We start from the raw sequence: 17,821 nt of genomic DNA, 5'->3' as shown, positions 1-17,821 counted from the left end.
GATTTATCTATTGCAATCGATTTTGGTTTGTATTCATTAATAGCCACTCGTCTTCACGTTTACAATTTCATTCGACGAATGATCACACCTCTGGGTCCCAACAAGACGGCTTCTAGACAAGTTTCTTCATTCTCTATTTGTAGAGAAGAAGTATTTTGTAATGTAAATACTCTGAATAATTAAAGTTTGAAAAATACTTGAATATTAAAGGCTACGCTAACCACCCCCCGGACAGTGAGTTTAAGTAATCTAAATACAAACCTGTATCATTGTCTATGTAATTGAGAGAATAGAAATCAGAGTCAATAACTACTTCAGCATCGCCTCCCTTGTATTTACCACCTTCATAGGAACCCTTCTCGAATTGCATCTTTATGAAAACTGAGACAAAATAAAGAAAAGAGAATGAAGAACAAATAATCCGACTGATAACTTTACTGTGCACCCTCCCGCTGAGGCAAAGGAGTTCAGACACTGGCAAGCAAAATGAAACTTGTACCCTTTCTCCTGCTTTCAACAGCTGATATTCCAAACTTTAGTTCCACCTCCCCAAGATGTGCACCCCATTCCACTTGCACCACCTCCCCAAGATGTGCACCCCATAGTTCCACCTCCCCAAGATGTGCACCTCCCCATGCTCAAACCAGCCAACGCCTTGTTCGTCATTAAACATCACTGCATGATGAGGTCACCGTGAATGAGTTTGCTCTCTTCTTCCCCGGCCGGGTATACAAATATCTCACTTGTGTAAAGGTCATATTCTCGTCGAAATTATTATTAAAATATGACTCTTATTAACGAGCTATTGATATGCCGGATAGATAAAAAAACAATATAAAATAGCAAATATGTGATAATCAGCTTATACATTAAAAAACGCAATGGGAACCATCATGAATGAATTGTTTTGAATAATCGAATTTCCATTTTACCCTGTTTGATAATGACAATGCATGTTATTCTAGCTTGGTCACCTTTGTATTATTATACTGATGTTTTTTTTTATTACACAAACTTATATATGACGTCCCACTTTATAAGTAGGGGTGACTAAGTAGACCATTCCCGGCATCCCAAACATTAGGTTCGGTATTCGAATCCAGATAATATTCAATTGTTTTATCATCATCACATTTTTAAAAACTTGTTTTCGTAAATGAGTCATTCTTGATTCAAATGTTGTAAATACTGTTATGCGACATTATCTCTGTGTTTGAATTAAGTTGATTATTTCTGTTGATGTGCATGTTCATTTATATATGTAATCTTATTTGAAAACTTCATTTCCTATTTTCGGTATAAAGTATGAAAACTGAGGAATTCAAAACATTAAACCAGAGTTCAAGCATTAACATATAGTGATGGATATCTCATACCTATATTCTGGTAGATTCCCTCAAATGTTTTCACGGTGCCTGTAGGGTCCAGTGTGAGATGACATTCATTGCCTGAAGTTCTTGCTGCAAAGGTATCAACGGCTTCGATTAGTTTAACAGCTTCTTCTCCGGCCTGTGGAAGGAATGGTAATTCAAATATCTTATTTCAACAGTAATTGATAATTCAAGTTTATGCGTACACTAAACAATGTGGATATTTTTTTGCTCCACGACTCTAGGCGGATTCTAGAACATAGAAAATGTATTTTCAATATTCCCTTCATGACAAGAACCAGTCTTTGTTGAAGATCGGTGCAGCAGTTTCATCCAGGCCTCTGGACAAACGACACATTTGCGATTTTTTCAGCTCCGAAACCTGGAACGAAATTGTTTTCCGGATTTATTGCATGGGACTCTTTCTAATATTATTGTTAAATACATAAAAAGGTTGGATTTACATAGCTATTTCTTACATTGGATACAACGCACAACCGCTATTACCCCGGCCTTAGCTCGAGCTACCGCTTTATCAGCAGCGCTCAGTAAACTCAGCGATCAAATGAGGTACCCATTAAAGTCTGTCTCAAGTTCTTTACCCCCCCCCCAAAAAAAAAGGGGGGGGGTATTCCACTAATGTAATTCATTACGACATTACATGATAGGCTTATTGTATGTATATGTCCTAGAATTGTTATGCTGTGGATGATGTCAAATTCAAACTTTAATAACGAAGCAAATGACAAGAAAATTATTAATCATTTTACATTGTCAACATGCAGGGAACGATAGATGATACTCCAATATAATTTGTTTTTAAACCTGATTTAGGTAGGGACTGTCCATATAATAAAGATGCATGGTAGAAATAGGTTTATAGGTTTATATTGATAAATATAGCATTAAACTGAGACTCTTTTAGACAAGGATTCAGCTCTTCATCAAATTACAGGAAATATCTTCAGCTGAACTTACTTCAAGTCCTTGGCTCCATTTCTCGACGTTTGTCCTAAGTAGAAGAGCGTCAACTGCTTGCAAGAATAACTGCTCAAATAAAAATCATAAGTGGATTCAGTTTAGATATCTAATTTGCAAACAATGAGTAGTTAATTTCCTATTTAAGATCAAATACTACTTAAGAAAATATGGGTGTTTTGAATATACTAATCCATTTTCGATGGGAAATATGACAATGATATGCGAGATCACATTACGGTGTACTCTATATAACAGGGATGTTAAATTGATTCATATCTGCTGTGGCAGTGCACAGCAGTGACCAGTCCAGTTCGACATGTAATTTTAAATCTTAAGAATATGGAGTTTATCAATCTTTTATGGTTTTAATTCATTTTTTCAGCTTTAAAATGAAAATCCTTTGGGTTTTATAATGCACTACGGTTGATTTCAGAATGGCAAAATGGTGAGGTTTTGATTACTTCTTTTTCATCGGTGTTCTATGATTACATGGTAAAGTCATCTTACTTCCATCATTTCTGATTCTTTTTTCCCCTGTATTTTTGTTTTGTCATATTTTCTCCACTTTTCATTTCTTGAAAATCATAGGGATAGACCCCCTTCTCTACACACAAACACATCTACTCACAGCCCAGTGCTACCCCTGTATCCTTACATTTGCATACTCTAGCTGATGTTCAAACACACATCCATCCACCCGACTCGGTAACTCTGATAGGATCTGCATGGCTTCCACGTATGCAGGCAATAGGCTACTCCCTTCAGTGACGTCATAAGGAGAACTGAGCTCCTCGGCAGATCGTGACAGGCGATAGGCCAGTCGAGGCAGATCACGTGGTTGAACGGTTGATTGGTACGATACCGATATCAACTGGAAATCGACAATAAGGCAAGTAGCTTTTGAATCAAATTAAATACAGATGAGATAATGATCTCGCTGTTCAAAACCGTTTAAAAATACGTATTCCTATTTTGTGGTCCCCATTAACTAAAGATTATTTTCTTCTTTGCACGTCAATAATATTGTCCTTGTATATTTTATTCATATTTTTGTAGCAAGGTTTCAACTTAAACTGGGTGTTGCGGCGTGCGCCTGGAACCCAAGCTACGTTAAAGAAGTTACAAATTGACGCAGATGTTCGAGCCCTGGTCACGTCTTTTGGGTGGTGGTTCCAGACGTTTATCTGATTGATATGCGTCTGAAAAAAACTCAATTACACATACACTTGTTGTTCAATTTTCCTCATTTTGACACATTTGGAAAAATGAAATGAATCGACTATTTCAGACAATCTTTTAAATCTATTACAGAATGGATTTTCACTGGAGAATTATATGCATATTTTTACCTTAACAGCAAACTTTTTTTATTTCACGTGTCTTATTTGGCTCAATATGAATTCCTATTTCATTTATTGTACCTCAAACATTTAAAGATAAATTCCAGTTTTGGTAACGATCTCAAAATGACTTTTTACAGAATCTCATATAATGACCACCCAAGTGTCTGTATAAATAAAAAATATGTGCAAAAGGATTCTGGAAGAAAGAAATTGTGTAATTGCTGAGAAATAAGCAAAATAAGCGCGGATTCGGTCACTTCCGTCGGGTCTTTATTCGAGCAAAAAATAATACACTGTCCCACGTGTGCCTATCTGTGTTGGTGATCTTCGATCAGTGTGAACGTTTTTCAGCGTAGATTTCAAGATTTCACAAAGTTCAGTTTATGTAACTGTACCAGATCTAGATCCTCGATGATATACTGACAATTAAGCCTGGTTTTACAGACTGTCTCATGAAATCAATGTCTACTGCAACTACTGGAATTTCTCTTTAATAAACCAGAATTTCGCATGATGGATTGTGTCAATACAATGTACATTTAAAAACTCCCATGAATATGGATCTTTATATTTCGTAATAGATTAAGACGGAAAATAAGCATCTACAGATATAATAAGATAGATACATGTGTATAGATAAGTATAGACAGACCTATGAATACCTACGTTTTCAAGTTGCTGTCCAATTGGAGGTATGGCGCATGCGTGGACGTCTGGCTCCGCCCATATCCCAGATGTCCAGCATAATCGTGTAATAATTTCTGTAAAAATAATAAATTTTCTCATTTCAGGTTATATATATATATATATATATATATGTATATATATATTAAATAAACAACATTATTGAGACGGAGAATATAATGGAAGAAATGGGACATATGCAATTCACTCCGATTCAATCCGAGATATAAAATATATGGCGCAAATATATCACAGGTGGTCAGGATGAGATCTAGATGACGCCATTTTTCTTTCTAGATTCAATATTATTACAAGACCAAGACCTACTTTTCATCCTCTTTCCTTCTTTTTTATAAGTTCCTTCTTCCCTTCATATTTTTTTCACGCTTTTCCTTTCATTCTCATTTCTTATGAGGGTGGCCCACTTTAGCTACGGTCCTGACTGCGAGCGTTTTGCTTTGGTAAATGTCGGATAAAATATGACTTGTCGGATAAAACGTGTGACAAGTCCGCTCCCCAGATAAATACACAAACTTAAAATGTTGGGCAGCATACTGTCCACTCTGTCGGGTAATGTATGTTTGTAAAAAATACATATATTATGGGCAGTTATTATCCAATTGAGCAAATCTATTTCCCAATTATTAGTTTTTATTACCCAATCAGGACAGATTTAACCAATAGTCATGTAGGCAGTATGCTGCCCAGTGATGGTTAAAAACTCAGCCTTTTTTGCCAAACCTATTTAAAGGTCAAGTCCACCTCAGAAAAATGTTAATTTGAATCAATAGAGAAAAATCAGACAAGCACAATGCTGAAAATTTCATCAAAATCGGATGTAAAATAAGAAAGTTATGACATTTCAATGTTTCGCTTATTTTCAACAAAATAGTTATATGAACGAGCCAGTTACATCCAAATGAGAGTCGATGATGTCACTCACTCACTATTTCTTTTGTTTTTTATTGTTTGAATTATACAATATTTCAATTTTTACGAATTTGACGATTAGGACCTCCTTGCCTGAAGCACAAAATGTTAAAATAATGGAATTCCACGTGTTCAGGGAGGAATGAAACTTCATTTCACATGACAATGACGAAAAAATAAAAATATTTCATATTTCATATAATAAAATACAAAAGAAATAATGAGTGAGTGATGTCTTCAACTTTTTTGTTGAAGCTTTAAAATGCCATAACTTTCTTATTTTACATCCGATTTTGATGAAATTTTCAGTGTTATCTTTGTAGAACTTTTCTCTTTTTATTCAAATAAAGATTTGTTGGAGTGGACATGTCCTTTAAGGGCGCACAATAACCTACCGTATGGATTATCAAGACACTGTGTAGTTGCTGTATGGCCCATCAGAGTTTCCTCCCATCGCTGTCCTGCATATATCTCAGCCATGCATACCACTAAAAAGCAAAAATAATTAATGAATTCATCACTGTAACTTTCGTAATTCTATTTCACTATATTTATCAATTTCTTATTTACCTATCAGATGTTAAGATGTTAATGATATTTTTGTCGTTAATACTTTGCTGATATTGCTTTTATTATTTTTCTTCTCTTTTCTCATCATCCTTGCAGTTATCATTGTTGGTATCATTTTAATCGACAATGTTTTGTGTTAGAAGTGTTGTTGTAATCGAATCAGCATTATCGTCGCCATCATTGTCATAGTCGTCATCATCGAAATTCCTATTTTTAAGATCCGTCCTAAGCAACAGATTATTGATTATATATTACCCCTCTCCTTATCCCTGTAAAGTCTAAGTTCATTTTTCTTTAACTTATATTTTTTTCAAAGTTTATCACAGTCCTACCTCAAATATCATTTACTGTTTTTGTGAAATCCAATACAGAATGCAATTTTATGAACTTAGATATGTTCAGTGAATCATTTTTTATTGCGGTGAACCTCCTACCCCTCCAAAAATAATGATGATAAAATTTAATAAATGTATATAAATTGGAAAATAAATTATTTAATGACATAAAGTAGAATAAAGAATTGAAATAAATAAATATGTAAATACGAAAATAATTTATGAAATAAATAAATAAAAGAAATGAATAATGAAGTAAAATAAATAACAAATATATGATAATATAATATAAAGCATAAATATTTTAACTTACCATTCTGTGCAGTGGTGCTGATCAAAGGATCCTTTGTAGGGACCTCGTGTATGGCAGTTGATGTGCAGGTAGTTGGAAGTGTTTTACCAGGAGTGTAAGGATTGCAGTTGACGTTATTGGTGCTTGTGCTAGAAGGTATGGTGGTTAGAGTTGCCATAGTGGTAAGCCTTTGAGGGATAGAAGTGCTCAACTGAACTGCACTTTGAATTGATACTGTCTTTGAGTAAGGCGTCCCCCTGCTGTTTTGGTCTGGTGCTACTGTAAGAGACGGCGTCTGTGACCGATTCCTGATGACACCGGAAGTGCTAAAAGCGTGAGGGTTTGATGTAAATATTGTTGCCTCACTTGTAAGGAAGTCACTATATTGGGGAGAAGAAGGGACCGATAAACCTCCAGTATCCACCATGGAAGAGCTAATCAGACCAGACTGAGAGTTGCTGACAACTGTCTCCATACTCGGGCTAAGAAGTCCTCTTGTCCTGGAGGGTGCATCTGTCAAAGAATGTGCCATAGTGTCTTGCAGACTCTCTTCCACTCCGGAATAGTCGGTTGGAAATTCCAATTTCGACTGGGTGTCTGATATATCTATGAGTGATTCAGCTTGGATGAAAGAAGAGGATATCGTTGGTATTATGTCGCTTGAAGTGTTGAAGATCAAAGAATGTTCGAAGTTACTCTCTGAAATCTTTTGACTTACGATAACTGTGCTAGAGAAAAATCCTGATGCGTCATTACTTGATGAATCTATTAAGGATAAAGGGTCGTGTGCAGTGAGTGATGAATGTTCCACTAAAGGGATAATATCAGAAGTGTAGTGAATGCTTGAAGAGACTGCAAAGAGTGAACTATGTGACCAAAGTGGATAAATGCTAGTCCGACTTGACTTTAGATCTATAGATTCTGTTAAAATGATATTTCTTGCAGTCAAGGTGGCGGAAATCTCAATTTCCGTCTTAGAACCGTCGCTTGACAAGTGCATTGGTGAGTCTAATGGCGAAGAAGAAAGCCTGGTGGTCGTGAGCGAGCGTTGGGGAGTGATGTGCAGTTGCGTCTTTTGAGAATGTGCATGAATTTTTGTGGGTGTTAAATTAGAGATCAGAGGATCAGTAGAAAGTGTATTCGGTATCCCCAGGAACCTACCGTTTGTGGACGTTGATGGAGGTGTAGTAAAATGGAGGCTCGGGGTAGGTGTCCATGATGACGTCACCGGAAGCGAATACGACGGGGATATGTACAACGGTGTCGATTGTTCTGTCGACCAATCTACGGTTGTCGAAGTTGCGGAGAAAGCTGATGACGACATGGACAATTTAGGGTATGATGATGAGGGGGATGAGGGTGCCAGAGATGAAGTCATAGCTGGCATAGAAGTTGTCGGATCAGGGACGACTGATGTTGTGCTTTGAGATGCTTTCGGAAGTGAAGTCGTTGTTGACCGCTCCAAGGAGACGGCTATCGATGTTGTCATCGTGTCTTTAGTGGATTTGACTGTCGACGTGTTGTTTTCTGGTGGAAAAGCAGTAAGGACATAGCTATGTACTGAACGATTCTCATGTGTTGTAGGTACTGTTGAGATGGATGGGTATTTAGAAGTGGAAACGGAAACTGCTAATGTGCGTGTAGGAGAAATACAGGTCGACGGGTATTCCAGAGTCTGAAGGCTATCTCCTGAAGCTACTATAGAATGTGATATTTTCGAGCCAGACGGTATTGTGATCCAAGAAGTGGTTTTCAAGTTTGGCCCACCAAAGCTTGATGCACCGGAAGTAAGTTCAGGGATGGTGACCAAGGTTGTAACGGATGGTGCTCCCGAAGAGGAAAGCAGAGAGGTGGCAGAGAGATAGAAATCCTGGGCAGATTGGGTTGTGCTTACAAAAGTTGACAGAGGCCTAGCTGTCTTACCGCCGGAATCAAATTCACTTAGTGCCTTCGTACTCTGCAGAACGGTTGATCCAACTGATGTATTCAACGAACTCCCAATCCGTCCGGACGTTGCAATTGGTGGCAGCGGTGGACTCGTTTTTACCATTGTATGGATGACGTCAGACGTGGTACCGGATGGTCGTTGGGTGGATGGACTGGATAGGAAGCTGGATAGGTCACTCGTTAGGAACACAATAAGTGATGATAGATCAGTTATCGTTGATAGCTCATCTGTGGATGTAATAACAACATAACATTACTTTAGTCCTAAAATATGTCAAGGTGATTTTGGAGGAATTATATCCTATGCGTTTATGAAGAATAATGTAAGAAAGTAACAAACTTCATGATAACGTAATTGAAAAACTCTTCTTAAATTAATTTAGATTCATCTTCTGCTTAGGCCTCTGTATTATTTGGGTTCACCCCCGTTTCTTCCCCATCGATAATTATGCAAATCTTCAATGTATATTTCATTATGATAGAACACTGGAAAAACTGATATCATCTTACCTGCCATGCGGTATACCAATAGAAAAACATCATCAAATAAAAATATCCTAATGGATCTCCAAAAGGAATAATTAGGTGTAACGTTTTGAACATAAAAAAGTTGCTTACTACCTACAACTTCTTACTAGTTTCCTCGTTCCATATTTCTATTGACCTTAAATAGGGCCTATGTGATGATACTGGTATTGAATAAGTGCGTAGGCTCAGACTCTTCCCTTTTAATTGTTAAGAAAATATTCATTATCCTACCTGATCGCTGCTTTGATAGCCCCGCACCTGAGACAGGTGTAAAGACAGAAGTGATGTGCTTTGATCGTGTGGTTTGGAAACTGACAGAAAGTGTTATGTGCCTTGATAGAGTGTTTGGTGTTGGTGCCACGGTGTTTTGACCTTTGGGTGTTTCCGGGCTACTCAATGTCAATAATGTACTTTCGAAATTTCTAGATGGTGTTGAATGAAATGCGATTGCAGTGCTTTTGCTAGTGTTAAATGTCACCGGATGTGACGTATCAGCAGTTCCTTCGCCATACCCAGATGAATCCCTGGTCCCATCATAGCTTGGTGTTGGAAAGGTGTTTCCATCAACCCACGATGCTGGTACACTTGAACCATAAATGTTTACGATTGATGTGCTTATGATTTGTTTTGGTGATACTAATGTGCTTCCTGTTATGATGGTGCTATAGAATGGTACCTCAGGTTCGTTGTTAGTATGTCGATATGTTACCAAGGTGCTTCTACTATTACGTGGTTCATGTGATGTGGTGCTGGTGCTATATCCTGGTACCACCCCAAAACTGTTGTCAATATAGCTTGGTATAACTGAGGTGGTTCTCATATCTCGTGGTTCGCCTTTGCTGGTGCTATATATTGGTACAACACCAAGTTTGCTATCAGTATGCATTGGTCGTACTGATGTGATTCCACTATATTGTGGTTCCTCTTTGTTGCTGGTATCATATTGTGGTACCATCTGAATTGTGCTGTCCGTATACCATGTATACCGTGATGGTACTGTGGTGGTTCCATCATAATACAGCGTGTCTGGGTTTATGGTACTAGATCCTACTACTGGAGACGTATTCCTACCATAGGTTGGTGCGAGTTTGGTACTCTCAAGGCTACTCTCAAGGTTCCAATTGTTCTCACTATACCCTGGTAGTACGGATGTGCTTTTAGTGACATATGGGGTCAAAAGAGTTCTTTCAAGTAATGTTGGTGTGGCAAGGGTGCTGAGCATGGTTCCAGGTGTCAGAAAAGTGTGATGGTTCGATTCCTCAGTGCTTGGTGCAATTGTGGTGCTGACTGAAGTTTCTGTAATATCATACGCAATAAAGCAATGTCATCAATGTATGTATATACACCAATGGCGGCAGCACATGGGAGAAAGGGGCGGTGCCACAATGTTTGTTTTTTTCTTCAAGTAGTATTAATAAAGGGGAACGGGGGGACAGGGAGAAAATGGATGAAAGATTTAAGAAGAGTATAAAAAGGAGATATATGTGCCGTTTAACTTTTTAAATACCCGATAATTCAATCATTCAAGAAAAAATTACGTCAAAGTCGCCTTGCGCCACCCCTTCCCCGAAAACTATCCTAGCGCCGCGCCTTTAATAGGCTCAACATGATGAATATGACAATATCTATTAAAAAAATATACTTATATTCAAGGAATATTCTATCTGCACTATAAACGTGACGAATTAAGCAATATAAAGATAATTGTATTCAACATACCGTCAAGTAACATTTAAATACTGCGTAAATATAGTGAGCGTTTAATAGAATGTCACTATTCAAGTGTGTGGACTGAACTCTATTTAAAATCCTGGCGTCGGCGTTATACATTATTCAGGGTTGACAAGAGTCCCTGACAAGAGTGTGAATGTATAGAACTTAGAAAGAGTGAAAAGATTTATTAGCCGGTATTGTAATCAGAAGCATGTTGAATGATGTTTTGATCATACAAAACGATTGCCTCATGTCGTGTACAGTCGAAGTCAAAAGAAAATAATTGATGAACTGGAGAATCATGCACGGAGATCTCCACTTTTCTCTTATTTTCCTACCTCGTTCCTTTTCGCATATGAAGCCTTGTCTGGCTCCACACCATACATCCCTCCACACACCATGGGCCTTGTAATCACCTGCTAGTAAATCGACGCAGTGCTCCATCCCTGGCAAAATTGAATGCAGATAATTATGGCATATGCAATGACATAAAAAAAAATGTAATCATAATTCATAATTTCAGTCATAATCACGATTATGATTGTAATCATTAATGTGATTATTATAATCTTGATCATAATTGTAAACACATTTTACAATCATGATCTTGATAATAATCATAATTATAATCACAACTGTAATCACAATTACGGTCTTAATCGTAATGATAACCCTTTGCTATTAAATCGAAATAATGCTCTAGTCCTGGAAAAATGAACGAATATAAATTATGTAAGGATATGATCATATTTATAATTGCAATCAGAATCATGATTATGATCATTACAATCTTGATGATAATCATGATTATCATCATGCTCTTTATCATAATCATAACGATAGTCAATATCTTGATCTCGATCATAATCATAACTACAATTATGATTGGAAGTGGGATATTTATCATAACGATAACAATCAAAGTCATAAGCATGATCATAATCACGTGCTAGTAAATCGAAACAATTCCCCATTCCTAAAAAATGAATGCAGATATGAATTATGCTAGGATATAATCAATATTCAATTTCATTATTCATATTCTTAATCATGATCATGATTATAATCTTGATCATAATCATAATCCTATTCATCGCAATCAGGATCTTGATCTCGCTCATAATCATAGTTATTATCTTTATCATAATCACAATGATACTGTAATCAGGATCATATTCATGATCGCAATATTAATCGCAATCATGACCATGATTATACTGATTATAAAATCGTTATATTATTCATAATCACCTGCTATTAAATTGAAAAAAAAAATGTTCCTTTGCCGGTAAATTAATGCAGACAAAAAATAATAATATCATATTCATAATCAGAATTCTCACTCAATTCGTTATCGTAAACATGATGATAATCAAAATGTTATAACTAAAATGATTATACTCATTGCCATGATCATAATGAAAATAATGATAAAAATTATAACCTCATCTTTAATATCACTTTAATCATACATGTAATCATTATTATAATCACATGTTAGTAAAGTAAAACGGCACAAAGCTCCTATACCTGAAAATGTGAATAGACATGTATCAGACAAGGGTAATATAATAATCATATTCAAAATCATGTTCATGATCAGAATCAGAATCAAATAATCATCTCACAATCACAATAGAACTGATCGTTTGTTTATAAACGCCATGTATGTATATATCTGGGTATTTCCTGTATGAATGATATGGTAAAATGTGTTTTATGTCGCAGAACCTTTATCAAATTGGAGAAACACGTTTTTTCATTGGGATTTATTAACCTCATGAAAGAATAAACTCACCGAAATAGTTATTTGGCTGCCCATACTCCCAGTACGATACATTGTCGAGTAACTCCACCCCCGTTATCCAGTAATATCGTCCATCGGAGTCATAGTTACCGGTGAGACCGATCCAAAGGTACGCTAGCGGAAAGGGGGGACTTATTATCCCATTGATGAACCTTTAAAATGCAAGATACAAAAATATTAACATATATTAAGTATGAAATCATAGGCGGGCTATGCTAATTGAACTATTTCTACACTCTTAAAATGTTGGGCAATATACTGTCCACACAACAATTGGTTAAAACTTTATCAAATTCTGGGTAGTTTTAAGCCAATAATGTGTGCCTTGGGTGAAAACTACACAGTACTGCTTGAAAACTACCCAGAGTTGGATAAACTGTTTAACCAATTGTTGTGCTGACAGTATTTTGCCCAATAATTAAAGAGTGTAGTCAATTTCAGGTTGCCTGTGTGTTTGCCATGGCTATTATAAAATTAAGGCTTGTCCAAGGACGATAGAGTATGTTTAAGAATTTGTCGCAACTTTTGTTATGGAAAATGGTGAAAATTATTCTTTAATTTTGAAATATCCTACATATAATTTTAGTTAACTTTTGATAGGTAGGGCGATAGTATAGATTGCCAAACCTACTAATAGGCAACATAAATCCAATCACATCCCAACCATTGAAAATTTTTATCTTCCATGGTATAATGATTTTGTCTTATTAATATGTAATAAACCTCATACTGACAAGATATTAACATCTATAGATATCGAATAACTCGAAAGATGGATAAAAAACACGGAAGATATCACTTAGAATAAATCCCATACGCACTGAGACACACAGCAACAAATAATAACTCTCGAGTTTTGTTTAGGTAATTCCTCGTGTAAAGGAAATATGCAATCATGCACTTCAATTCTCTTTCGTTTCCTGTGTGAAATTCGATACCATTTTTTTACACAGGTTCGTAGAAAAATCGTTTTCAATATAGAGAGCACATTCGATTCGAATACGCGAAAGTTTAAATATGTAATATGACTGAAGGCACTTATTTGCCTTTTTTATATAAATCTGAGCTGCACGGTTCCATTTTTTATCTCTGCCTGTCATATGTTGTAAAAATGAAGCCCTGAATAAAAAAACATTAAAGGGATGGTCCAGACTAAAATATTTATTTCTCAATAAATAGAGTATAATTCACAAAGCAAAATGCTGAAAATTTGATCAAAATCGGACGATAAATAACACAGTTATTGAATTTTAAAGATTTGCATTATTCCAGTGAAATAGTTCTAAGCATGTCTTTATGAATATTCATTAGATGGGCTGGTGATGTCATATCCACATTTGTTCTTTTATATTTTATTATATCAAATTAGGTATATTCAAAATGTTTCTACCAAGAACTTAACCAATTCGATTGACAACTGATTAAGTGCATTAGTTATTTATTGCCGCAGCTTATTTCATCACAATGGAGCACATCATTTACACATGTATGATAAAATCAATTATGATTTAATGTAATAACATAAGAAAAATTAAAGTGGGGATGTGACATCATTAGCCCACCTAATGAATATTCATGACGATGTGCATATAACTGTTTCCCAAAATATTGATAAATTTTAAAATCAAATAACTTCGTTATTTGTTATCCGATTTTGATGAAAAAATTATCATTATGCTCAGTGAATCATATTCCATTTATTTACATGTAGATATAAATATTTTCAGCCAAGGCCATCCTTTTAATCATTCAATTAAAACGTGACACATACAGAGGCCGGAAATACTATCTGGAGGCCGCACTCTGCAAGCTCCGCTTTTAGCAGACACCTCCATTGCCAACCTGCTTGTCTGATAACCTTGAGTATATATTTTTTTTCTTGACTATAAATTGTGAAAACCTTTTTATGTTTAATACTGCTTAAATTATTGCTTGTATCGTTTGATTGCTTATATATTGTTATTGCATGATGTAAAGGTTGTAAATGGAAATAAATGAAATGAAAATGAAATGTACTAATATTAATCTCGCCATTAGATTCATTAAATTCTATTTGTTACGGATATCTCGATAGTGCCTGTGCGATTTCTTTTCCATTTTGGGTGTTTTAATCCAAAGTATGTTAGTATAGACCTTTGTAATGTTGATCAATGTTTTTTTCGTGTTGTCCAATTAATAATGATAATAATGATGATGATGATGATGAATGATTATAACAATAATAATGATAATGAATGATAATAATAACGTCATTATCATTATAATTATTATTTTCTTATCTCATCATATCCTGTTATCATCCATCTTCATTTGTCTATTAAGGGGTCGATATGTTAGAAATGGTTATCAATATATTTAAAAGACATTATATCGTTTTACATGAGGAAAGATATGAATAATTTGAATATAATAGATGTTTTGAATTATGTAACACTGAAACTTACTCATTTATTAAAGGAAACATTCATCAACAAGCCATATATTTTTCAGAATGTTCTCATATCCATTCATTATGTTGTACTGTTTTTCGATTTACTCTTATTTAGTTGTTGAAAAATATAAATGATATAAATTATTTATCAATCAATCATTCGATGTCTAAAATAAACCGTTTCATACATTGGATTACCACTTACATCAGTTCCCCCTCCGTTTCCATGACAAGCAAATCGGCCCCAGCAACATCCAGCCCACATTGGTTTCGTGCCTCACTCCAGTTAACAGATGTGTTAAAATCGAAGAAATAGCAATGGGAGTTAAACTCGAGCCAGTTCGATGGACATTCTTCCAGCCATTGTGGGCGAGTTACATCTGGACGATAAGGGATGATTTAATGTCACTGCAGATTTAGCATTACCTCTTTAGAACATTAGATTATTCAAGAGAATTACCGTTAGATACTCACAAAAATGCTAAGCAAAACTTACTTTTTAAAGTAATCATAAATGCATTTCACATACAAAGGAATGATTAACGTGTATATTTAAGTACGTGCCCTCTTTTATGGAAAGGGGTAATATTTCAAATAAAAAGGAATGATTAACATGTATATTTATATACGTGCCTTCTTTATGGAGAGGGGTAATATTTTCTACTTATCGCAAAGTAAAAGTGAAAATATCATTGTAGGCGATGCAAAATGAAACATGCTCAAGGGTGTGTTACTTATTTAGAAGTAAGATGTATCTAATTTGTGATTGATTTTGATGGGGTAAATTATTGATAAAATATTATTGTTTTTTGTGAGATTTGATCATCTAATTTTCTCGTTTTCTGTAAGGAAGCATCGATAAATGTCTTATTTTCCCCGAATCTTATCTAATCTTACTCGGGTTTTATAGCATCCTGACTTTTTGACAGGCTCGCCCATAATTTGCGCAATTAATCCTTCTACTCATCTCCTCTAATACATGTAACTGCTTCTTCTAAATCTTGCTCGACTGTTAAATCTTCATTAATCTTCCTTAATCTGCCTTAATCTGCCTTAAACTCAAACCTTTGAACAAAACATTCCCTTCTCAATTCATTTTGATAGATTTGTAATAAATTTCGTCTGGGGGCAACATTTTTATACTATCAAAGCAAAAGTAAATCAAGATATCAAGTCAGTGCAGTTTATAAATATTGAACATCCCTGGAAGAATCAATGAACCAAAAATAAAATTTCATCCGCACATGCATAAGATATCCATGTACCTTAACCCATACCCACAAATAAAGACTTTAACAAAGTATCAATACATGAAAAAGGAAACAAATAAAATAATATACACTCTTAAAATAGTTGGGCAAAAAATACCCAACTTTAAACCAATCCCGGGCAACAAGAAACCGATTCCTCAGATCACTTCCTAGTCCATAAGATTCGACTTAAGACGCATACATTTTCTTTGGGTTGAATTCCACTGCCAGTTTGAGGATTGAATGCACTTTCAAAACTTCTCTGACTTCATCAGTAGTGAAACAACGTACTGTCCACACAATTATTGGTTAAGATCTGCCCAAATTTGGAAATAAAACCAATAATAGGATTTTTTTTAAATTGCTGTATTGGAAATTTTTTTACCAACATACATTACCCAACACAGTGGACAGTGTGTTGCCCAACATCCTAAGTGTGTACATGTATTAATTAATGAATAATGAAACAAACCTGTAAGTATTTGGAGAAAAAGCACAGTCGAAAAAAAGCTCCTCATTCTATAGGAAATTATCTCCATGCTGCATCTACTGATGTGCATGCATAGTCGGTGATTACAACCTGGTTTTGATGGTGGTGGTGGTGGCAGCGGTGGTGGTGGTGGTGGTAATGCTGGTGATGCGATGAGATGATAATGATGATGACGATGACTGGATTGATGGTAATAGCAGTGATTACGATGATGATTTAGGATGACGACGGTTTTTTGGAGAGTAGAATCTATTGCAAAGCGCTTTGAGCATGTTCAATGGGAAAGCGCTACATAAATGCTCAATGTATGGATGTATGTATGATGACGATGATTGTTGATGATTAAGATGATGACGACGACGATGATTACAGTCGTGATGGTGGTCGTGGTGGTGGGGATGATGACGCGATGATCCCGCATTTACATTCCGTCTTTATTTCAGGAAAATCCTCAGCCAACCGAACCCATCCATATGTTACTTAATTCAGGGCTTTAAAAGTAATTAGGCATGTGCAGATTTCATTTTTTAAGATCACCATGATCACAATATATGCTAAGTACCTCACATCATTATGCTAATCAGCTGAAAATTTGTGAATTCCTATCGCATTTCTCCGTGGTTTTCTTGGGCGTTCATCTTCATCTTATGCTCGATTCGCGATTAAACTTTTTCCCAAGGAGATCGATGGCGACGAACGTTGTGACGCTAACTGATCCTCTCTTCTAAAATTAAATACACACTTTCTGATGATGCAGCAGAAAGAATGAAATCTGCTTTTAAGATGTTAGGTAGTGCAGAATAACAAGGTGTAAACACATCACCAGGATGAATTAAGTAGAGTATGGTATAGTCTAAATTGGCAATCCTGTATACTCCTGCCTGTTTCCAATGATTTGCTTCTCTCTACTGGTGGCTTGGAGGACTGATGATGGAAACTATAGTATCAGCCCTTTGCTTCAGGTCAGTCACACCAAACACATCATATATTAAAACGATGAATACTAAAATGGATGAAACTGAAGTTCGCTTTATACTGCTAGTACAAAGCATACTTCAGCGACGACGACAGCAATTGCCGCTGCAGTACTGCAACAGTATTATGCAACTTGGCAATATCATCAGTTACATACGACTACGATTCTTTAAGA

At 35.7% G+C, this 17,821-nt stretch overlaps 1 protein-coding gene across 1 annotated transcript; it reads right to left on the bottom strand.

Moving 5' to 3' along the window:
* Nucleotides 1–1,341: 1,341 nt before the first annotated feature.
* LOC121419551 (mucin-5AC-like) lies at nucleotides 1,342–16,777 on the bottom strand. The gene is made up of 11 exons (XM_041614006.1): nucleotides 16,654–16,777; nucleotides 15,137–15,311; nucleotides 12,492–12,652; nucleotides 11,032–11,139; nucleotides 9,212–10,276; nucleotides 6,527–8,680; nucleotides 5,704–5,796; nucleotides 4,361–4,455; nucleotides 3,007–3,222; nucleotides 2,349–2,417; nucleotides 1,342–1,509 (listed from the first exon to the last, which is right to left on the bottom strand). Exons 1-11 carry the CDS (start codon nucleotides 16,739–16,741, stop codon nucleotides 1,342–1,344), a joined length of 4,392 nt encoding a protein of 1,463 aa, XP_041469940.1. The 5' UTR covers nucleotides 16,742–16,777.
* Nucleotides 16,778–17,821: the final 1,044 nt, after the last annotated feature.

Source organism: Lytechinus variegatus, chromosome 8, assembly GCF_018143015.1.
Source record: "Lytechinus variegatus isolate NC3 chromosome 8, Lvar_3.0, whole genome shotgun sequence".
NCBI lineage: Eukaryota > Metazoa > Echinodermata > Echinoidea > Temnopleuroida > Toxopneustidae > Lytechinus > Lytechinus variegatus.
This window is presented reverse-complemented; position numbering and strand designations above follow the sequence as displayed.

What these genes read in the sequence shown, in the direction of transcription:
- LOC121419551 (XM_041614006.1), bottom strand. Translation starts at nt 16,741, where the DNA reads ATGCACATCAGTAGATGCAGCATGGAGATAATTTCCTATAGAATGAGG. An exon ending in CATATGCGAAAAGGAACGAG is followed by an intron (nt 10,277 to 11,031) that starts GTAGGAAAATAA and finishes ATGATATTACAG; the next exon opens with AAACTTCAGTCAGCACCACA. An exon ending in GTGTCTTGATAATCCATACG is followed by an intron (nt 4,456 to 5,703) that starts GTAGGTTATTGT and finishes TTATTTTTACAG; the next exon opens with AAATTATTACACGATTATGC.